Raw genomic sequence first — 22,798 nt, forward strand, 5'->3', positions numbered from 1 at the left:
GAACTGTTGTAGCTTCGCTAAAACCGAGGTTATCCTTGAAAAACTCGACAGTTTGATCATAGGAAGCGAGCATGCCCATGTTCAATGCCATTGCTCTCACTACGGTTGGCCCAGCACCTTTCCAGAGAGCCAAAACACCTTCGTCTCCAACGATACGATATAGTGCATGGAATGCGTTTTTGTAGTGTCGACGTTGTGCAACGGGGAGAGTGGCATCTGCCTGCATTCGGATAAGCGCTAGATCTGCTGGACTGCCAAATGATGCTCCAATGGCACCAGCTGTTAGCCCACATAAAGCTTTTTGATAAAGAGGAAGGGGCTTGCCGTCATTAGCTTCAATTGCTTTGGTTGTCAAAATCCTATGGAAGGGAATAGAAAGAACGTTCGTTATAATTCAGTGCTAAAGTAGTTCTTCGAGAAAGAAATTTAAAACAACACTCACTTGAATGATCCAAGTCGTGCAGTGGTATAGGTAGCTTGTCTAAGGAGCCCAGCAGAGAGACCCTGTTTGATATTAGGCACTTTCATTTGAGAATTTTTATGGTGTTTTTTTGTGAATAACATAAATAAACATGCAAATAACACATAAAAGTAAGAAGAACTTTGCCCGATGTATTAGCACGATAACAAGCTGAAATGATCGGACCTCATTTTTTCTCTTACAAGTCGATAGCAGCCCAAGCCCACCACTAGAAGATATTGTCCTCTTTGGGCTTTCCCTTCAAAATTTTTAAAATGAAGTATGTTAGAGAGAGGTTTCCACACCCTTGTAAAAAATGCCTTGTTCTCCTCTCCAACCGACGTGGGATCTTACAATCTACCCCCTTCGGGGCCGTCCTTACTGGCACATCGCCTTGTGTCCACCCCGCTTCAGGGCTCAACTTTCTTGCTGGCACATCGTTTGGTATGGCTCTAATACCATTTGTAACGGTCCAAGCCCACTGCTATAAGATATTGCCTCCTTAGGGGAAGATGTGGGATCTCACAATTCACCCCTTTCGAGGCCCAGCATGCACACCGCCTTGTGTCCACCCTCCCTTTGGGGCTCACCCTCCTTGTTGGCACATCGATTGGTGTCTTGATACCATTTGTAACGGCTCAAGCCCACCGCTAGCAGATAATGTCCTCTTTGGACTTTCCCCTTCAGGCTTCCCCTCAAGGTTTATAAAACTGTCTACAAGGGAGAGGTTTCCACACCCTTATAAAGAATGCTTTGTTCTCCTCCCCAACCGACCCCAGCGAACGTGGGATTTCAAAAAAGCAAATCACACACAAAACATACATACAAGCAAGTGACACAAGGAATCAACTGATCTAGAAATTGCCCAAGTCCCAAGCATCATGGCCAACATCAAACATTTCTAAAGAGAAAATGAGACTGAAATGTAGGATGATGGAAAGAAACAAACTAGTCAACTAATACAGGCACAGATCAAGTATATAAGCCAATTTCCAAACCAGCATATCCATATTCCAGGCTTCTCAAAGGATCTCAAAAGAACAAGATCTCATAACCAACACAGCAAGAAAGTTAACACCAAGCCAGTATTTTACAATGTACCACACACCAAGATCAACAGTGCAATTCAAATAATCACAGACTTCAATTAAAATCTTTAAAACCCACCTTGTAAAAAGCACCAACTCCCTCCGTCTTAAGCATGTTCTTGGTTATCTCGCTCGCTGAGCCCTGACCCAACTGAATTCTCACCTGAACCAAATCAAAAACACATTATTATAAACAACAAAAGTTCTGTAAATCTAGTACAAAAACAGCCAGAAAACAGATAAAAAAAATTTTAAAAAAAAAAGACCCCCACAACCCTTAGAGATCTAAATTCCATTAACGAACTAATTGTAAGATCAAAATCTCAGCAAACAACATGAATTACAACGAACAAGTAACAAAATCCTGTTGAATCACAAAAACACAACCGGTAAATCCGAAGATTTGTTGTACCTTGATCATATCGATGGGTTGAATGACGCAAGTGGCGAGCATACCAGAGGCCCCTCCATTGACAAAGGGCTTGACAGTGGGCCAAACGCCGGATTTAGGCTTTTTATCGTCACCCATTTGCAGAATTGAAAAGTTAAGAGTGAAAGATCAAATGGGGGAGCGAAGAAGAAATCGAAAAGGCTTTCTGGGTTTGCAAAACTGCGCTGATTTTATAGTTCTTTGTTTCTACACCTCTCTCTCCCACACCCTTCAGTGGCCAGCTATTAATTTAATTTCAGCTTTTGATGTTGATTTTGAATGGCGGACCTCGTATTCCTCGTCGATCAATGAAAATGGGTAATTCCCATTTGCAATGCTCCAATTTTTGCTGCCCTTTTCCCCCAAAAATTGGCCCCTCTTACAGATGTGGCACCTAAAAATAACCCTAATTCCTTTCGTCTCATCGCAATTAGGGCACGTTAGAAAATCGGATTTTAAACTCTTTACTTCCTACTATTTATTTATTTTTTTTCTTTTCCCTGCCTTTCTACTNTTTCGTGTTTTTATTTTAATTTTTTAATTTATTCTATAATACATTTTATCTATTAAAAAAAATTAAAATACTTTTAAATTTTTTAAAAGTTTATGATATTTTTATTAATTTAGTATTTTTAATAAATTTAAAAAGTAATTTATATTATTTATTTGTATTTCTTATTTTTATTTTTATTAAAATGCTTTTTACATCAATTTTTAGATTCCTCTCTCTAAATCATTAATATTTCATATTTTATGTCAATATACGCGGCATAAATAATATTATTATGCACGGTTTATTACATATAATCCATTTTTTTCTGATTTAGTTCGAGAAAAAAATCAACTTATTTTAATGCTAGAAATTATCTCTCAAATGATATTATACATGTTTATAAAGTAGTCTATCGGGTCGAGTCGGGTGGGGTGGGAAAATGTTAAGAATGAGAAATAGAATTGGAATCAAGAGCGTGTTCTCATTCATATTCATGCTTTAAATAGTATACAAGCCACGGACTAATATCTACAAATAAGGAAATATAAATTAATTAAATATTGAGAATAAAATAAAATATACTATAAATTAAATCATAAATGAAAGAATATTAAAATATAATATCGAAGATATATTCCATAACTAAATATATTCTCCAAATATTATATCTCAATAGAAAGCGTTCTCCGTCCCTATTCCTGTCACCTATTTCATTATCCATTTCTCTGTAAATTTTTTCATTTATTTTTGTGGAAATTGAAACATCCCGTGGAAAATTCATAGAAATTGTCGGTTTAGCAGCTCGAAGCTTGTTTTCTAGAGGTACTATATGACGGAGGGAGATCTACTGATAAGGCTGTTGAGCCCCTTAGTGACATTTCTTTTCTGTGCCAAAACTATATGTCTCGGTTTAAGACCACAAGACACAATTCCGGTGAAATAAACTTATTTTTAAACATCAAATTGTCATTTTGTCTCGATATATATAAGTTAAAATAATAAAAAAAAAATCAGAAATATAATTGAATTAAAAAAAAATCTATAACACAAAAATACCTTAAATTTTTTAATAGTATTTACGTTGGACTTTTTTTAAAGTTTAAAAGACTTCTTAATAATATATTTAAAAATGCTAATAAAAATTTAAAAGTACCCTTTTGTTGGATGATGGAAGTCCCACATCTGCTAATTTAGGGAATGATCATGGGTTTATAACTGAAGAATACTCATGGAACGACCCCTGCGCAAGGATGAATAGGATAGTGGTATTTATTTTCTTAGACTTAGGATAGAATAGGATGTTTTAAACTTGAACGCTTATTTATTTTATTTCGAGTCTTTTGTTGTATCGTTTTAGAAACATGTAAGTCCATGGCTGTGTTTTAAGTTAAAGGTTATGTTTTATGAAATTTAAATGTATTTAGTCTTTTGTTGTGTCGTTTTAGAAACATGTAAGTCCATGGCTGTGTTTTAAGTTAAAGGTTATGTTTTATGAAATTAGGCTGTGTTTTAAGTTAAAGGTTATGTTTTATGAAATTTAAATGTATTTCGAGTCTTTTGTTGTGTCGTTTTAGAAACATGTAAGTCCATGGCTGTGTTTTAAGTTAAAGGTTATGTTTTATGAAATTAAAATGTATTTCGAGTCTTTTGTTGTGTCGTTTTAGAAACATGTAAGTCCATGGCTGTGTTTTAAGTTAAAGGTTATGTTTTATGAAATTTAAATGTATTTCGAGTCTTTTGTTGTGTCGTTTTAGAAACATGTAAGTCCATGGCTGTGTTTTAAGTTAAAGGTTATGTTTTATGAAATTAAAATGTATTTCGAGTCTTTTGTTGTGTCGTTTTAGAAACATGTAAGTCCATGGCTGTGTTTTAAGTTAAAGGTTATGTTTTATGAAATTTAAATGTATTTCGAGTCTTTTGTTGTGTCGTTTTAGAAACATGTAAGTCCATGGCTGTGTTTTAAGTTAAAGGTTATGTTTTATGAAATTTAAATGAATTTTGAGTCTTTTGTTGTGTCGTTTTAGAAACATGTAAGTCCATGGCTGTGTTTTAAGTTAAAGGTTATGTTTTATGAAATTTAAATGTATTTCGAGTCTTTTGTTGTGTCGTTTTAGAAACATGTAAGTCCATGGCTGTGTTTTAAGTTAAAGGTTATGTTTTATGAAATTTAAATGAATTTTGCCGCATTTAATGTTTATGGTACGTATACAGTAGCAACCTTAAATTAAGTAAAAAAATTTGAGTCGTTACAGTTGGTATATATTTGTAAAAATTTTCATTTATTCTCGTGATGCGAAAATTTCTTATATCAAAACTCTCCCCCACTTCTTCATTTCTAATGTGGATGGAGATTCTCCATTCAAGGCGTGTCCCGAAACTCTCTCCACCAATTTAAAACATAAACGACAATTGGTCGTTGTGGGTCTCGGTCTCGACTCCTTGAGTTAAATGAACATCTCTATTAGTAACTTGAAATTAGGAGTAAAAAAAAAAAAACTAAATTTAATATACAATCAAAGTTATGTATTTGATGAACTGAATCAGTTGTATAAACAGCTTTACAAATCAACCGAAAACATAAATATCAACTAATAAATAGTAATAACTAATAAATCAAACACGACTTTTCACAATGGTACAATAGACAATAGTTTAGGGCATGATTCTGATACCATGTTAGATGAACACGACTTCCACAATGGTATGATATTGTCCACTTTGAGTGTAAGTTCTCATGGCTTTACTTTAGGGATTACATGATTATAGAATTAAAAAAATAATTATAGAATTAAAAAAATAAATATAAGTATACACAATTGTAGAGTAAACAAATATATACATTTATATTAAAATTAATAAATTCGAGTTAATTTGGTCCCCCAATTTAGTTTGAGAATATGAACGAACAGTATAAAGTTTTCATTTATTTGAATATAATCTGACCTATAAAAAATTTATAGCCCGACTTAACTTATACGAGTTAAATTAGGTTGAGTTGATCGAGTTTCGTTGGTCACCGAATTTTTTAACCACTATTATTAGGGATGATTCACTAATGCATTGTATGCCCTTTCTATGTACGGGCTTAAATTTGTTCACATAAGCATATACAAAATTTTCATCTACGAGTTAAACGAAAAAAAAATTCAATAACAGTAGTTTTGAAACAAACTTTAAATATTAAGGGTTAAAATAAATCTTTTAGAAGTCAGAGTAAATTTCTACCTATCAAATTGATATGAACCACGACCAAGAAAGTTTCATACCTCTAGGTCCAATTAGAAGGACGAGAGCCAAGAAGCTACAACAAACTTTGTATACTTATATTCAAGCTATGGTGAGCTCATCAAAGGAAATTCTAGAAGTCGTTGGAGACCTCCCTTATATGTTGTGAAAAGTTGAGCTTCAAGAAAGAGATGCAGCACCTCTCATTCAATTTCAATGCACTATTTAATTATAATTTAAATATTTGTTTGTGATATTTAAGTTAATTTGTAATATAGAAGTTAAGGTTATACTGTAACCACATAATTTACCATATTTCATCGTTAACGAACCATTTTAATATGGAGGTCATAGGTATTTCTCATTTACTAGCCAATTTAATTTGGAAGTTAGGTGTCACATAGGTTAAGGTTGTAAAGGCGGTATAAACCCTTTTCTTTTATCAAAGACATAACGTTTTGGATTAAAAAAGAATAGAATATCTTATGGAGGGATTCGAATCACGAGTTTAGAAACAAGTTTTTTTTACTTTTATCTTGCTCATCAAGGTAACCCGTTCCATACTTTCCCTTGTATTTATTTCATATCGCAAATGCTCGTATCTAACCCAAATGATTCTACATGCAACCTAAACTACATAGAATTGCAAAAAACTTAGCCATTGGCTAAAGGAAGTATAGATGCTTCTTTTACTGTATTTTCCAAGTCCCCTTACAAATACAATATACATGGCTTTATATAGTCTCAAAATGGAACTAGCATTCCAGAGTGGTAACATTCATACTTAATGACCATAATTAACCATTGATGTAATTGTAACCTAAATTAAATAAAAAGTTATAAAATACATTAATGAAATACAATAACTCTGAATTACTCTAAATTATAATCCACCCATGAATTGAAATATCTTTTTGATAGTTACAACAATATTTTACCTCGACCCATAAAATTTTTACCTCGTCTAAAATTATTTTGGTCTATTTACTCTCGACGTTGAGACGTTGATTCATTTTGACCCCGTAATTTTGGTATAATTTGATTTGGGTAGCATGTGGAACAATTTTTGTCCTAGATGCAAAATTTTAAAAAAACAAGGGATAAAAAGGAAAATTAAGGGGAAATATAGGGACCAATAAAGCAAAAGCTAAAAAATTACAGGGACCAAACTGTGAATTAAAAAATTACAGGGACCAAACTGTCAATTAAAGAAAATTTCCACTTACTAGGTTTCTCTCCCTGATTTCACCATTTTCATGGCTTCTTCTTGAAAGACATTCGTCCACCAAGGTATCTCTCTCTTTCATTCTCTTCATTTCGTCTTTGATTTTTCAATTTTCCGGTTGAATTCAAGGTCTGGTACCACCTTCGGAACGGCTGCGATCGGCGATAACAATAGGCGGCGGGGGCGAAATGAAACAGCCGCTAGTGGCTGCCGCATCGCACTGTTCGTCCTTTTTCTTCTTTTTTGCTGTTAATCCTCACATTGTATTTGTAATCTGCGTTAGAATCAACTCAGGGACATGACTCGAGTGCGGAATTGAATTGCCAATAAATTTTTGTTTATTACTTTTACATTTTGGGGTTGCTTCTTTTGTTCTTAATTGTTTAGGAGCTGATCGAATTTTTTGGTTTTCAGTCAATAGGGAAGTGTAAAATGTTCAATAAGTTATCGAAGCGTGGCTTTTGCACGGCAATATCATCACGGCCTTGGCTTTTTGTGGGCTTGGGCAATCCTGGAGAGAAGTTCAGAGGAACCAGGCACAATGTAATTACTGCATTTTGATTTTGAAATGAGAGATATTAGTTCGTTCATTCTTATTTTGGTACAGTACAGGTAGGGTTTGAGATGATTGATGTGTTTGCTGAGTCTGTTGGAATTCCAATGAACAGGATTCACTGCAAAGCTGTGTTTGGTGAAGGCATGTTCACTTTTTTATTTACAGGACTTGTTGTTTTTCTTTTGATTGCATGAAGTTGAAGGATGTTTGTGTATTGATATGTCAGGTTTTGTTGGGGACATCCCTGTTTTTCTGGCAAAGCCTCAAACTTACATGAACTTGAGTGGTGAATCTGTATGTGATCGAGAAACTCCTTTTGGCTTCTGTCTTGTTATAATTTAGGTTCCATTTAGTCGTCGTTTTTTTATTGCTCGAGTTCACGAATTCATTCGAGTGAATTCATCTTTCAACACGATGACTTCGAGGGAAAAAAAATCTTGGTATTCGATTTAAGATCTACTATGAGCAGTTCTTGTGATGGTTATTGTAGCTAGTTCTTTACTGAGATTGGTTTGATGCCATAAGTATTGTGTTTTGTCGTCATATTGCAGGCAGGACCGCTCGCAGCATATTACAAGCTACCTCTAAACCGTGTGCTCGTGGTAAATCCTTATGTGAATTTGAATCATTTTTTTAATTGCATAGTTCTTAAATGATCAAAGGCATGGTATTATTTCAAGTATTTAACCTCTGCAGTTCCATGATGACATGAACTTGCCATGTGGGGTGCTTCGGCTTCGACATAATGGAGGGAACGACTCCCACAACGGGTATCATTGATCTCTCTTTTTTTTTTTTTTTTTTTTTTTTTTTTTTTTTTTTTTTTTTTTTTTTTTTTTTTTTTTTTTTTTTTTTTTTTTTATCTAACCCAAATGATTCTACATGCAACCTAAACTACATAGAATTGCAAAAAACTTAGCCATTGGCTAAAGGAAGTATAGATGCTTCTTTTACTGTATTTTCCAAGTCCCCTTACAAATACAATATACATGGCTTTATATAGTCTCAAAATGGAACTAGCATTCCAGAGTGGTAACATTCATACTTAATGACCATAATTAACCATTGATGTAATTGTAACCTAAATTAAATAAAAAGTTATAAAATACATTAATGAAATACAATAACTCTGAATTACTCTAAATTATAATCCACCCATGAATTGAAATATCTTTTTGATAGTTACAACAATATTTTACCTCGACCCATAAAATTTTTACCTCGTCTAAAATTATTTTGGTCTATTTACTCTCGACGTTGAGACGTTGATTCATTTTGACCCCGTAATTTTGGTATAATTTGATTTGGGTAGCATGTGGAACAATTTTTGTCCTAGATGCAAAATTTTAAAAAAACAAGGGATAAAAAGGAAAATTAAGGGGAAATATAGGGACCAATAAAGCAAAAGCTAAAAAATTACAGGGACCAAACTGTGAATTAAAAAATTACAGGGACCAAACTGTCAATTAAAGAAAATTTCCACTTACTAGGTTTCTCTCCCTGATTTCACCATTTTCATGGCTTCTTCTTGAAAGACATTCGTCCACCAAGGTATCTCTCTCTTTCATTCTCTTCATTTCGTCTTTGATTTTTCAATTTTCCGGTTGAATTCAAGGTCTGGTACCACCTTCGGAACGGCTGCGATCGGCGATAACAATAGGCGGCGGGGGCGAAATGAAACAGCCGCTAGTGGCTGCCGCATCGCACTGTTCGTCCTTTTTCTTCTTTTTTGCTGTTAATCCTCACATTGTATTTGTAATCTGCGTTAGAATCAACTCAGGGACATGACTCGAGTGCGGAATTGAATTGCCAATAAATTTTTGTTTATTACTTTTACATTTTGGGGTTGCTTCTTTTGTTCTTAATTGTTTAGGAGCTGATCGAATTTTTTGGTTTTCAGTCAATAGGGAAGTGTAAAATGTTCAATAAGTTATCGAAGCGTGGCTTTTGCACGGCAATATCATCACGGCCTTGGCTTTTTGTGGGCTTGGGCAATCCTGGAGAGAAGTTCAGAGGAACCAGGCACAATGTAATTACTGCATTTTGATTTTGAAATGAGAGATATTAGTTCGTTCATTCTTATTTTGGTACAGTACAGGTAGGGTTTGAGATGATTGATGTGTTTGCTGAGTCTGTTGGAATTCCAATGAACAGGATTCACTGCAAAGCTGTGTTTGGTGAAGGCATGTTCACTTTTTTATTTACAGGACTTGTTGTTTTTCTTTTGATTGCATGAAGTTGAAGGATGTTTGTGTATTGATATGTCAGGTTTTGTTGGGGACATCCCTGTTTTTCTGGCAAAGCCTCAAACTTACATGAACTTGAGTGGTGAATCTGTATGTGATCGAGAAACTCCTTTTGGCTTCTGTCTTGTTATAATTTAGGTTCCATTTAGTCGTCGTTTTTTTATTGCTCGAGTTCACGAATTCATTCGAGTGAATTCATCTTTCAACACGATGACTTCGAGGGAAAAAAAATCTTGGTATTCGATTTAAGATCTACTATGAGCAGTTCTTGTGATGGTTATTGTAGCTAGTTCTTTACTGAGATTGGTTTGATGCCATAAGTATTGTGTTTTGTCGTCATATTGCAGGCAGGACCGCTCGCAGCATATTACAAGCTACCTCTAAACCGTGTGCTCGTGGTAAATCCTTATGTGAATTTGAATCATTTTTTTAATTGCATAGTTCTTAAATGATCAAAGGCATGGTATTATTTCAAGTATTTAACCTCTGCAGTTCCATGATGACATGAACTTGCCATGTGGGGTGCTTCGGCTTCGACATAATGGAGGGAACGACTCCCACAACGGGTATCATTGATCTCTCTTTTTTTTTTTTTTTTTTTTTTTTTTTTTNGTAGCCTATTTCCACTCTATAGCCACAAGCTAGGTTGCCTCGTGTTTTCACACCTCCTCTGTGACATTGACTTACATTTGACTGAATTCGATTGGTTGTTTTCATTTGAAAAGAGAAAGTGTGAGATCCCACATCGATTGGAGAGGGCAACGAAGCATTCCTTATAAAGGTGTGAAAACCTCTCCATGACAGATGCGTTTTAAAAAGGGAAAGCTGAAAGAGAACAGTATTTGCTAGTGGTGGGCTTGGGCTGTTACAAATGGTATCAAAGCTAGACACCGAGCGGTGTGCCAACAAGGACACTGGCCCCCAAGGGGAGTGGATTGTGAAATTCCACATCGGTTCGAGAGGGGAATGAAATATTCCTTATTAGGGTGTGGAAACCTCTCCTTAACAAACGCGTTTTAAAAACCTTGAGGGGAAGCCCAGAAAGGAAAGCCGAAAAAGGACAATATCTGCTAGTAGGGAGCTTAAACTGTTACAAAAAAGAGTCCCAATAAGAGTATGTAAGATGGTTTACTATATCAACATTTGATTTAGCGTCCAGCATGCTAGAGAGATGATGATAACTACATCCTATTTGGATTGCTTTTTTATGTTTGGTCATGTTAGTTAATCGTTCCATTATCCATACGCGCTTGATGAATCGAACAAAGCATTTGTGGGGTCAAAGGTACCATACATAAAGTCCTAATACAACTTTCAGAATGTTAGCTGCTGCCATGAAGTTTTATCAACGTGATTCCTCTAAACATCATGTTTAGCTTCAAGCTTAGCTTGAATTCTTTTTTTGTAACGACATACTACTAATCGTTCATGCTTATTCTTTCTTTAGTAAAACCTTCACGACTTCTCGTCCATTCTATCGCCTTTTCTGGTACATCTTGAAATGGATTTTTATTTTAGGCTGAAGAGTGTCATTTATCACTTTCGAGGGAACCGAGAGTTTGCTAGGTTCAGAATTGGTAAGTATTGTTGCCTATGCTATTTTGTGGTCTTTTATGTGTTTCTCCTCCGTTCTTAGAACGTTTTCTTTATAGGCATTGGAAGGCCACCTGGTCAAATGGATCCCAAAGCGTTCTTGCTTCAAAAGTTCAATAACACAGCTCAAGAACGAGTGAGTCTTTTGCTGATTATACTACACGAAACTTATGGTTGAAACCTTTCTATCTTTCCTTGAGCCCCCATGAAATTTCATTTGCAAATTACTGCTTACCTTATATTCACTCTCCATTCTTTTGCTTGAAAAATATATTTTGGACCCTCTTGAATCCCACTTTTAATATTTGGCAAGTATAGTTTGTGTCTTACAAACCTCGATTACATTATGATTATTACCCATCTCGGCATAACGCTTCCCTTATTTTTTGTTTAAAAAGATTGATACTGCATTGCAAGAGGGGGTCGGTGCATTGAAGCTCCTATTGTCTCACGGTTTATCCGAGACTGCGAGACGTTTCAACCACGAACAGAAATACAAGCATATAAGGCTACAGACCATGCCAACATGATGAGCCTACTATGCGTATTTCCATTGCTAATGAAACATACAAATTCTACCAAGTACTCAAAGGGAAGGGGAGCACAGAGGCAGAGTGGATGGGCTCCTGAAGGTACAATGACTTTGTGTTCTAAGATATTGGGCCAGAAATGGAGAATTTAGAGGACGTTTTGAGATATCCTGTCTCTATATGTAATTATTTTATGCTTACAACTGATAAACTTTATAAGCTTAGGTACTTGAAAAATTGCCTCATGATTAATTTATATTTATAGAAGTGGAGCCGATTGTTTATGTATTTTTTTTTCTTGTTCGAGTTCATAAGCTCTCTTAAAGAGAATCAATTTAGACGTCTTTGGTCAATTTACATTAATCGTTACTTTTAGAAGAGTCTTATAGTCAAGCGAAAGCTATTTATTAACAATTTTAAAACAAAATTCTATTTAAGTAACCCATGCCATACTCCTCGAGCCAATGTTCGAGTACCAGGTACTATGTCGCTGAAGTAACCCATGCCATACTCCCAGGAAAAACTCATACTCCCAGGAAAAACTTGCACGACCTTGTACTCCCAGGAAAAACTTGCACGACCTTGTACTCCCAGGAAAAACTCATACTCCCAGGAAAAACTCATACTCCCAGGAAAAACTTGCACGACCTTGTACTCCCAGGAAAAACTCATACTCCCAGGAAAAACTTGCACGACCTTCAACAAAAGGGTACTTGTACTCAAAACCGACAGAGCTAGGTAAGTAGAGAATACCTAAGGGCGTAAGACAACTCTCTAGGATACCACCTCAACTTCTAAGGGTACCAATTGAACAATTTAAAAAACCATTTAACAATTTGAAGATGAGACGGAAGGAAAAAATTTCATCGAAAAACCTATATTTGTGCGAAAAATCGACATATCCAACTCCGATCTAATAAGCATGGTATGTCATTATTGCATAAAACCTTGTCAACAAAAAGAATACATAACAATATAAAATTAAAATCCTCGAAACTTTTTAAAATTCGGAGGCTAAAACGTTACATCTAGACCAATGATTGTTTTTCATTTGAGTTCAAACATGTAGAGATTCGAACCTTCGAGTTCTTGCCGATCTCGGAACCTAAAATCAATTTCTGGTGAGAAGTCCCAAATATGTTTGGTAGCTAGTCAAATTCTATGACAGTGTTGATGTTTGAGTACTAACCAAAAACAAGAAAAGGATAACAACAATTAATTCCATTACAACCACCATCATTCTCATAATTCAAACCCAAGTTTCCAAGCCATCATAAACCACATTCACCCCTCAATGGAACTTCCAAATCTGATGAAATTCGACACAAAATTGAATAGTCAACGACTTGTTGAACGTAAAATCATAAGTTCAAGGATCTATCAGATATCAACTGAGAATTTCATCAAAATTGAAAAGTAACGACTTGATGAACGTAAAATCATAAGTGTAAGGATCTATCGGATATAAAATTGAGAGAGTTAAAGGATCTATCGGATATAAAACTGAGAGAGTTAAAGGATCTATCGGCAAACCAAACTAATGATATCTTAGCTAGTGGCTACATCAATCATTCAAGTCCCTAGTTCAGTAGCTTTTGAGACTTATATTCGAAAACCAGACTAGACTGGAAGGTAGAGCAGAATGAGGAAGCATCAAAAAACATGAAAATGGAGATTGGAATGGATGACTTGTTTGTATGTTACAAAGATACAAGAGAAATGAATAAAAATCATGCATCCATATTACGTTGAAATAAGGAGCAAGCATATAACTTGAACTAAGAACGATCTCAAATGATGTATCATCATGGAATCAAATCAAAATGTAACAAAAGAGGACATGATTCACCTATGAGTAATGCAGTCCTCGCCACGATCAGCATGTATTGATTCCGTCCTTGCAGTCTTTGGTCAAATTAAAGAACGTTTCAACACGGGTCTTCCCCCGATAGAACACTTCGGTATCCACGGCAACTCTCATGTACCCATCAAACTCGACTGGTCTACCGTTGTTTAAAAGTGTCGTTTCGTTGTACCATTCACTTGTATTTCCCCATAATTCCTTGTAATCGTCGAGCAAATGGACTTTGAAGTGAGATCGCAACTTGTCGAAGTAGTTATAGAATGGTTCATTAGTGGCTATATACAGATTTCTCCAAGGCTGGATCATCCCTTTCAACTTTTCAAGGATAGCATCTGGTGATGTATCCGAATCCAAATGAGGCCAAAGCTCTTTGTTTTGTGCTTTCTCTCCACGAACGACATGAACTGCATCGAAATCCCAGTCCATACGTCCACTGATTTCTGTCACAATGTTCATCAATCTTTTCGATTTCCATACGGCATGCCATGGTCGTTGAATGTACTTCGCAGCTTGTCCCTCGCATACTCTGTACCAGTAATTCTCGGGTTCAGGAGCGTCGAATTGCCTCCATATGATAGCATTTTTATCTTTCTTTAGCTGCATTGGTGTCACTCTATGGCTCACAACCTTTCTAACAGGTATCTTCCTCTTGTGGCCTCTATCCCATTTCTTCCAATCTCTCACAAATTCACCCTCCTCGACGATAGATGCAACCTCTTTAAGATGCTCGAAATCGAAGTAGAAACGAAAATCTTTCCCCTCTTCATCTTTGTTGCTCGGATTATAACTACCCGCCAGACACACACTCAAATCCATCACAAACGTCCTGTTCAAATACATTGCCTCTCCCAAACCACACAAGAAACTCCATAAATATTGGTTCATTCCTTTACAATAGTCTCCACCACGTGAATAGTATAAGTACTTCCCCTTCCTAAAATTTGTCTCCGATCCCAACGTCGGGATCGTGTCATTGATCTCCTCATCCCGTACTGGTGGAGCAATTCTACCACTTCCACCACCCCTAGTACGATAGTTATTCGCACTTCTCGGTCGTCGAGCGTTTATACCCGAATGCCAACCACCAGCATGAACTACCTTATAGTGACAATCCTCCCCAATATCAAATTTAAACCTCCGGAAATCCCTGTACTTCCTCCATGATTTCTCTTTCTTGTTCCTAAATCTCCACGAAACATCACATTCAAATTCCTTAGATCCATTAACTGGAGTTTGATACTCAAGGAACGCAATAGACTTAAACGCCTTCAAATTAAACCTTTCGACAGCAATCAAAATACGCGGGTCGGAACAATTTACAGCCCGGAATTCATCACAATTCAATTTAGGGGTAGAATTAGCAATTACCTCCTCAGATTTCTCAATCACCGCTTCAGTGATCTGATCCCCAAGAGCAGGCGGCAGTGTAGGGGGAAGAACAGACACCAAATCCTCCCCAGTTTTGACGACAGATTCATCGTTCTTAAAAGTGGCATTCTCCGAGGCAGTGAAGAATTTGGTAAGAGCAGGAGTAGATTCAAGCCATGGATCCGGGGGCTTGTAAGTGATGGCAATGACGGTGATAATAAGAACTGAAAACACAAAAACAGAGAAACAGAGATTACTTATCACCTTAATCAGATGCTGCCCGATGGGCTCCGTGCTCGGATTTGGATCTTTCATGGGGTTTTCTCAAAACCCCAAATCCGGATTCGAAGCAGATCTTCAAATCGAATCAACAATCCGTCCAGAAATCAGGAGAAACTTAGGGAAATGAAGGGATTAACAGAGAGAGAACGAAAAGAGGGGGGAAATTTTGGAGAGATCTGGAAGTGCGTCTGGCGCTGTGGAGTTCGCTGAACTCCTTTCTTCAATGTTCTTGGATTTGGATCATTTTATTCATTAAAAAAAAAGTTTTATTTATTTATTTTATTTTATACAAATAAAAATTTCCATCTTTTGAGTCTTTATCATTAATTAAATCAAGTAATGATGTGGCAGTCCAGTAGTGATAACGTGGCAAATATTATCAATTTTTTTAATTATTATTTTGGTTATTTGAGTGGTGACATGGATAATTTATTGCAATATATGAACGAAACTTGAGTATTATTGGGAGTGAGTCCCACCTTGGTTAATTTAGTGGAAGAATATCTCATGGGTTTATAAGCGAGAATACTATCTCCATTGTTACGAGACATTTTGGGAAAGCCCAAAGCAAAGTCACGAGAGCTTATGCTCAAAGTGGACAATATGATACGATTGTGGAGAGGAGTGATACCTACCAAAATCGTCTATCTATAACTCATAGATTATCTCATTCTTAAATTTTAAGGACATTAACGGTAAAAAAAACAAATAAATAAACTTTCTATACACAACAAGAGACTAATGAATTCATCCATATACTAACGACCAATATACTTTAAATTTTTTAAAAAAGTTTATGGGTATTTTTGAAGCTTATAACAAAATTTAGTATTATTGAGACGGTGAATCAACATTTCGGTTGAGCTAAACCTAGGAATGACCAATTAGGATGCAATTAGGAGTTGGAGTACCATGTTGATCTTGAAATTGTAAGTCAACTTACTGTTGAAGCGCCTACGGTCTAGGTTGGATGAAATTGTGACCCTATTAATGCATTATTACTTATGTTTATGATATCTGAATGAACTATGTGGTGCATGTACTTTCTTTTTTCTTTTACATTTGATTATTGATTATATGTTTATACCTTACAAGACACTATAATGTACCGTGTATGATAAACATAAATAAAATATCATGAATATGTTTGTACATTCGGTAAGGAATTTATGTCACGATAAGTATAGAAGTGTTGTGTGCATTATCTGATTGATTCATGATTTTTAATGCGGGACTTTATGCATGGTGTATATCATATGATCATGTATTACTTCTCTAATATGTTATGTATGGACACGTACGCTATGATATTTTTCTTGTTCTTTCCTTTTTGTTGATTTTTCGACAGTGTGACTAATATGAACCAAGACATCAATCATGCAATATAAACTTAGAGGAGGAGGTAAAGAAAATATCGTTCAAGTGATCACACATAAGGTTAAAGGGTTTTACTTTTGAGGATATATAGAGTCATGTAATTGAATATGTAATTGAATATACAAGGAGACTTGGAAAATGTATTAAAAAGAATATTTTTGCTTTACTTTGTTGCCTAAGTTTCTTGGCAATTCTATTTAGTTTAGATTGTATTTAAGCTTGACATGATCGACTTTGCTGGTAAACTAATTCAAATCTCAAACAAGTGTTATTGCCTTGAGATATTCGATCAACAACGTAATCTGGATCTTACTTCTCTTATAGTGATTCCTTATCATTTGATATCACAGCTTTCCTTTGGCTTTATTCTTTATCAGTGACCATTCACTAGCCCATAATCTAATCTAGGGGTATGTTAACGAGCTCACCTAGTGGATTTATGCATGCATGCATGAACCGTGTGTAAGAAAATACTATGCATCCAACTCTATTAAAAAAAAAAAAAAAAAAAAAAAAAAAAAAAAAAAAAAAAAAANGTTAGGTCATCCCAGTCATGATAGACATTGTATGAGCCTATGTCTCGACCCCAACAATAGGGTCACTTACTAAGTATTTTTTTTTAATACTCATCGTTTAACAATTTTTCAAATAAAGGTAGTGTGTCTGCCCAGTTGACGACATCGGCTAAAGAGGTCATAAAAACAATTATATTGCCCCAAAGTTTCAGGTTTTCTCAAATCCAAATATGATCATTTTGATATGTACAAGAACAATTATAATTGAGTTGTAGAATCAAGAAAGACATGAAAAGAGGAAGAAAAGAAAGTGTCAAACCAGGGCATGCTTGTAGTCTTGGAAGTGGAATGTTTTGTGAATGAAATGGGACAACCACTTTGAAGCAGCAAAGCAGAGTATTGCAATGGTGACAATGGCGGCCCTAGCTGCTGCACAAATTACACCCTGCTTTGTCAATGCCACAGCTCCAATTGCAGCCAAAGAGATGACCTGCAGCCCCACTTCAGCTATTCTCAGAGCCTTATATGCACCATTGCAGCTTCTGCAGTTCACCACATGACTCCAATACCTGAAAATCAATAACCAATTACGAAATCGATATTTCCAGCTAATTTTTGCTCACACACGTAAAATAAATGTAGATCTTTACGAGGCGATGACCCTATTGTGTTGGGTTACGGAGCTTAGTTATAGCTTTTATTCAATTATTATAAATAGTAAAATTATATATGGAAAATGGTCCTATAAACGTTAGAGTAAAAAGTTGGATATATATAGAAAATAGTTACGTTTCAAAACGTACTTTATGTATTTTCTGTATTCTCTCCTTTGTTCTTTGTGTTCATCTAGAAGGGTAAACCTTTAAGCCAGTTTCAAAACGTACTTTATGTATTTTCTGTATTCTCTCCTTTGTTCTTTGTGTTCATCTAGAAGGGTAAACCTTTAAGCCAATATTCTTCCTTGCATTTTCTCTCTCTTGTTCTTTGTGTTCATCTAGATCGAGTGTAAACCTTTAGCCAATATTCTTTCTTGCATCTTCTCTCTCTTGTTCTTTGTGTTCATCTAGATCGAGGGTAAACCTTCAGTCAATATTCTTTCTTGCATCTTCTCTCTCTTGTTCTTTGTGTTCATCTAGATCGAGTGTAAACCTTCCGTCAATATTCTTTCTTGCATCTTCTCTCTCTTCTCTCTCTTGTTCTTTGTGTTCCTCTACTTCTGAGTGTAAACCTTCGGCCAATATTCTTCCTTACATTTTCTCTCTCTTGTTATTTGTGTTCATCTAGATCGAGTGCAAACCTTTAGCCAATATTCTTCCTTACATTTTCTCTCTCTTGTTCTTTGTGTTCATCTAGATCGAAGGTAGACCTTTAGCCAATATTCTTCCTTGCATTTTCTCTCTTTTGTTCTTTGGGTTTATCTAGATCGAGTGTGTGCATTGTTGTGCGATCCTAACATATTGTACCAGCCTACTTCACTAATCCAATTTCTTCTCTCAAAAGAGTAGTAGGGAAGTTGAGTTGCAGAAATTAGAGGATACCTCTCAAACACCTGTTCTCTAGGAGGCAGTGGAGGGAGGGAGCCAGAATATTTGCCTCCCCAATCAACTTGACCACCTGCATACTTGTTCAACCATCTTCTAAATCCAACCACCAAGGCATCTGATTTAACAGGCACATAACAAGCTTTATGCCAATTAGAAGGGCCTATTTCCTCTAATTTGTGCTCCTAAATTCAGAACAAACATCATCAGGAACTATACTCGACAGTCGAATACGATATCCATGAACGAAATCACTTACCTCAACACGAAGAAAATACATATCTGAATCTAGAACCAAGTTCTGCCCTATATGAAATATCCATCGTGGGACAATATGGTTTATCCATTTGCTAAAGTTCCTGGGGAAGGACCATATCAATCTGCTTTTACCTGGACTGACCGGGATGCAGAAGAATACCAGGAACGATCTTCGCTGCGAGGTTTCAGTTGGCGGTTTCTGGAACAACAAACTTTTCATGAATCAAAATCCAGAAAATGCAGTTAAAGAGTCGAAGTATTGATATCATTAAATTTATCATAACCCATCGACTTAAGCTTTTGGTTTAATTATTAATTTACTATAACCTATCAACTTGAACTTTTGGATTTATGGGTGATTTAACAATTATCAACTCAAAGCAACGAAACGAAAGACATGAAATGTCGTTATGCTGTCGTCTAATATACCTTTGAAGTTGATGATACAGATTCATCGTTCTTGCTCTCCAACTCTGGATCAGAGAAGAAATAATAGACACAAGGTGCAATAAACTTGTGACGGAGCCGATCAAGTTTGCCAACATAACCATCTGCTTTCAACTTTTCAACAATCAAATCCAGTGGTCTGCCGCCTTCCCTGTCAACTTTCACTGTGAATGAACACATGATTGTTGTTAGTCAAAGCAATCCATGTGAGAGCCTTAAATGCAACAGTTGAGAAGATAGAATTGGCAAAGATATCTGTTTTTCAATGATGGTGGGGCTTGAATTATCCGGTAGTGCGCGTATGGAACATGGGCAGGGTCCATAAGATTTTCAATCAGTATCTCATACCTGAAAAAACGCCAATTTTCAATGACAAGTAATCGGATTAGGATATCACTACTAGCATAGGGCAGAAAATGACATCGTGAGGGTTCAAACTCGTAATTTGTTTATAACAGCCTAGGCCCACCCACTAATGGGTATTGTCCGCTCTGGCCCATTACGTATCGCCATCAGCCTCACGGTTTTAAAACGTGTCTGTTTGGAAAAGTTTTCCACACCCTGATAAGGAATGCTTCGTTCTCCTCTCCAATCGATGTGGGATCTCACAATCCACGCCGCCTGGGGACAGCGTGCTTGCTAGCACACTGACCAATGTCTGGCTCTGATATCATTTGTAACAGTTCAAACCCACCGCTAACAGATATGGTCCATTTTGGCCCGTTAAGTATCGTCGCCAGCCTCATGGTTTTAAAACGCATCTATTAGGGAGAGGTTTCCACACCCTTACAAGGAATTCTTCATTCCCCTCTCCAACCGATATGGGATCTTACATTATCATTTTCATACTTATAAAATCATCACTATACTAAGAAGTTCAGATGAATGAATAAGATACTCTCAACACCATTTTCCTTCCCATTCTCATCCAAAAGATTATCTAGTGACTAATCACCTCACACACAGCACCCTCCTTGTTACAATCTAGTTATCAGTCAAACTTTGGTTTAGCCTTACGAAGTTCGTTAACTCCTGCAAAACATGGTCTGAATATCCATGACAGCACAAATTCGATCCATCAATCTATGGGGACGGTTCTTTCCCAAATTTTGACACTAGAATGAGTAAACATTACCTAAAAAGGATACATAAGCCTGATTGAACAGAACCGATGTGGGATCTCACACACATAGTTTCAATTCTTTGCATTTGACATTTCAAAAAGCATCAAAATCAGAAAGAGGGTTCAAAGTGATTACCCGTAGGCCATGTCTCTATTTCCCTCTAACTTAACATAAGATGGGTCGTCCAGCTCCGGAATAAAGGGAGGTTTCTTCTCCATAATGACATCTTTGAATTTGGGATCAGAGTTTGGCCAGAACCACACTATGCCATTCTGCACTGTGCTTGGATACACAGCGACGCATGCCTTCTTGGATGAGTGAACCTGCATATAATATCAATTCATGTAAATGTTCATGATATTTGTAAATCCAGCCTGCAATCTTGTTATGTATGAAAGATAATTATTCTCTATAAAACCACTTATGGTCTAGAATTTTTAAAGAAGTAAGTCCTTGAACTTTAATTAATAACAATTTAGTCCCTAAATTTACTATTATATCATTTGATAATTGATTAGGGATCAAATTTGTTCATAAACTATTATGATTTTATAACGCATATACACACTTTAAGCATTTGTTTAAGTCTATAAAGATCAAAACAACTGTTTAATCTTTCTACTTTGTGTTTTTATATTTAAGTAAAAATTGTAAATGCCGATATTGTACTTCAAGTAGGCAACGGCATGCTAGTATTTATGGTCTTGATGAAGTAATGGCAGGTGAATTAGTCGAATTTGAAGAAGGTACTACAAGCATAGCTCTAAATTTAGAATTAAATAATGTTGGTGTTGTATTAATGGGTGATGGTTTGTTGACACAGGAGGAAAGTTCGCAGCAGGAAGAATTGCTCAGGTACTAGTAAGCAACAAATTGGATGAGAATGAATGAAGAAATACTAAGTCGTGTTAGATGAACACGACTCTCCACAATGGTATGATATTGTCCACTTTGAGCATAAGCTCTCATGGCTTTGCTTTAGACTTTCCCAAAAGGCCTCACACCAATGGAGAGAGTACTCTTTGTTTATAAACTCATGATCATTCCCTAAATTAGCCGATGTGAGACTTTCATCATCCAACGAGTCGAATCTGGAACTTTAGTTCTTTCCAAAATTTTTGATACTTCATAATGCATATAAGATTAATCTATGATCATACCAATCAAATCACTTCTCTTAAATTTCAACTTCTATTTTGGTTTTACTTTTAAAAAAAGTGATCTAAAAAAGAAAATAAAGGGATCAAAACGTCACTTTTTAAAAGTGCAACAATCCAAACGTTTCAAAGGAACAGAGATTAAAATGGAGCAAAATAAAATGGTTACCGGAGGGCCATCAGGGGGCGCTTGAGGGATGAATTTGCAGTCACCAGAGCCATTAAAGCACCATCCATGGTACACGCACTGTAGCCTCCCCCACTGATCGATCCTTCCTTCGGACAACGGCGCCAATCTATGAGGACAACTATCATCAAACACCTTCCATGCATTCTCATTCCTGTCCCACCACACCACCAAATCCAACCCTAACACCTTCTTCGCAATCGGCACTCTCTTGTCCAAATCGCACACCTGCATAACCGGATACCACTCCGCAAACCAATCGAACTTCTCCTTCTCCTCCTCCATCTCGGGCTGTTCTGTACCAACGACATCGGACGCCAAAGCCGTGCGAATCAACTCGCACTTCCTCAACACATTTCGATGCGTCAGGGTTTTGAAATTGAAAGATGATGATCTCAATCTCGACAGCGGATTCCAACGCGAGGCAACACAGTAGGAATTGCAGGCTAGGGTTCTATGGAGTGTGGTTGGGAAATGAATTAGCTGAGCAGAAGAAATTCCCGCAACCTCCATGGCTGATTCCTTCGCGCAGAACGTGGAAATGGCGAAATCAGATTCTTCTTCTTCAAGTGGAAAATTGAAATCAAGGCGTGTAGCTCTGGAAATCAATCATGGAGAAGATAGAATTTTGAAGAGAAGAAACGATGAAGAAATTTATTTTGAAGGATTTTCAGCCATTGGCCAATTGATGAACGGGATAATGTTCGTTATTATTGCTCACCGTTTTAGTTGGAGTGAAGATGCAAGTCTTATATATATATATATGTTCTTCATTGAATTTATAAAAAATTATTTAATAAATTTAATTTCGAATTTATAATAGACTAAATTA

General features: G+C 36.2%; 5 protein-coding genes across 7 annotated transcripts in view; 2 read left to right on the forward strand and 3 right to left on the reverse strand.

Moving 5' to 3' along the window:
* Nucleotides 1-2,396, reverse strand: part of LOC111794568 (mitochondrial dicarboxylate/tricarboxylate transporter DTC-like) — a 3,248-nt gene extending 852 nt beyond the window's left edge. Inside the window, exons 1-4 of the mRNA XM_023676605.1 lie at nt 1,961-2,396; nt 1,628-1,711; nt 443-504; nt 1-359 (exon numbers count right to left, since the gene is read on the reverse strand). The exon at nt 1-359 is cut by the window's left edge and continues 3 nt beyond it. Coding sequence (XP_023532373.1) covers nt 1-359; nt 443-504; nt 1,628-1,711; nt 1,961-2,077 — 622 coding nt within the window. The 5' untranslated portion in view covers nt 2,078-2,396. The remainder of the gene's footprint in view (nt 360-442; nt 505-1,627; nt 1,712-1,960) is intronic.
* Nucleotides 2,397-6,880: 4,484 nt separating this feature from the next.
* Nucleotides 6,881-8,257, forward strand: LOC111794879 (peptidyl-tRNA hydrolase, mitochondrial-like). Its single transcript, XM_023677057.1, has 6 exons — nt 6,881-6,986; nt 7,336-7,464; nt 7,534-7,618; nt 7,704-7,771; nt 8,029-8,079; nt 8,174-8,257. The coding sequence occupies exons 2-6, from the start codon at nt 7,354-7,356 to the stop codon at nt 8,255-8,257; spliced, it is 399 nt and encodes a 132-aa protein (XP_023532825.1). The 5' UTR covers nt 6,881-6,986; nt 7,336-7,353.
* Nucleotides 8,258-8,923: 666 nt separating this feature from the next.
* LOC111794878 (peptidyl-tRNA hydrolase, mitochondrial-like) lies at nt 8,924-12,134 on the forward strand. Of its 3 annotated transcripts, none has more exons than XM_023677053.1 (9): nt 8,924-9,028; nt 9,378-9,506; nt 9,576-9,660; nt 9,746-9,813; nt 10,071-10,121; nt 10,216-10,289; nt 11,242-11,300; nt 11,376-11,452; nt 11,715-12,134. In XM_023677053.1, exons 2-9 carry the CDS (start codon nt 9,396-9,398, stop codon nt 11,844-11,846), a joined length of 657 nt encoding a protein of 218 aa, XP_023532821.1. In that variant the 5' UTR covers nt 8,924-9,028; nt 9,378-9,395; the 3' UTR covers nt 11,847-12,134. The 3 variants fall into 3 exon arrangements, with proteins under 3 accessions (XP_023532821.1, XP_023532822.1, XP_023532823.1); XM_023677054.1 differs by lacking the exon at nt 8,924-9,028 and adding an exon at nt 9,050-9,185; XM_023677055.1 differs by lacking the exon at nt 8,924-9,028 and having other exon boundaries at nt 9,571-9,660.
* Nucleotides 12,135-12,875: 741 nt separating this feature from the next.
* LOC111794876 lies at nt 12,876-15,615 on the reverse strand. Its single transcript, XM_023677052.1, has 2 exons — nt 13,696-15,615; nt 12,876-13,155 (listed from the first exon to the last, which is right to left on the reverse strand). Exon 1 carries the CDS (start codon nt 15,391-15,393, stop codon nt 13,723-13,725), a length of 1,671 nt encoding a protein of 556 aa, XP_023532820.1. The 5' UTR covers nt 15,394-15,615; the 3' UTR covers nt 12,876-13,155; nt 13,696-13,722.
* Nucleotides 15,616-17,422: 1,807 nt separating this feature from the next.
* LOC111795342 (protochlorophyllide-dependent translocon component 52, chloroplastic-like) lies at nt 17,423-22,697 on the reverse strand. The gene is made up of 7 exons (XM_023677697.1): nt 21,949-22,697; nt 20,758-20,945; nt 19,754-19,846; nt 19,481-19,664; nt 19,053-19,250; nt 18,791-18,978; nt 17,423-17,821 (listed from the first exon to the last, which is right to left on the reverse strand). Exons 1-7 carry the CDS (start codon nt 22,477-22,479, stop codon nt 17,566-17,568), a joined length of 1,638 nt encoding a protein of 545 aa, XP_023533465.1. The 5' UTR covers nt 22,480-22,697; the 3' UTR covers nt 17,423-17,565.
* Nucleotides 22,698-22,798: the final 101 nt, after the last annotated feature.

The sequence above is a fragment of the Cucurbita pepo genome, chromosome LG05, assembly GCF_002806865.2.
Source record: "Cucurbita pepo subsp. pepo cultivar mu-cu-16 chromosome LG05, ASM280686v2, whole genome shotgun sequence".
Taxonomy (NCBI): Eukaryota; Viridiplantae; Streptophyta; class Magnoliopsida; order Cucurbitales; family Cucurbitaceae; genus Cucurbita; species Cucurbita pepo.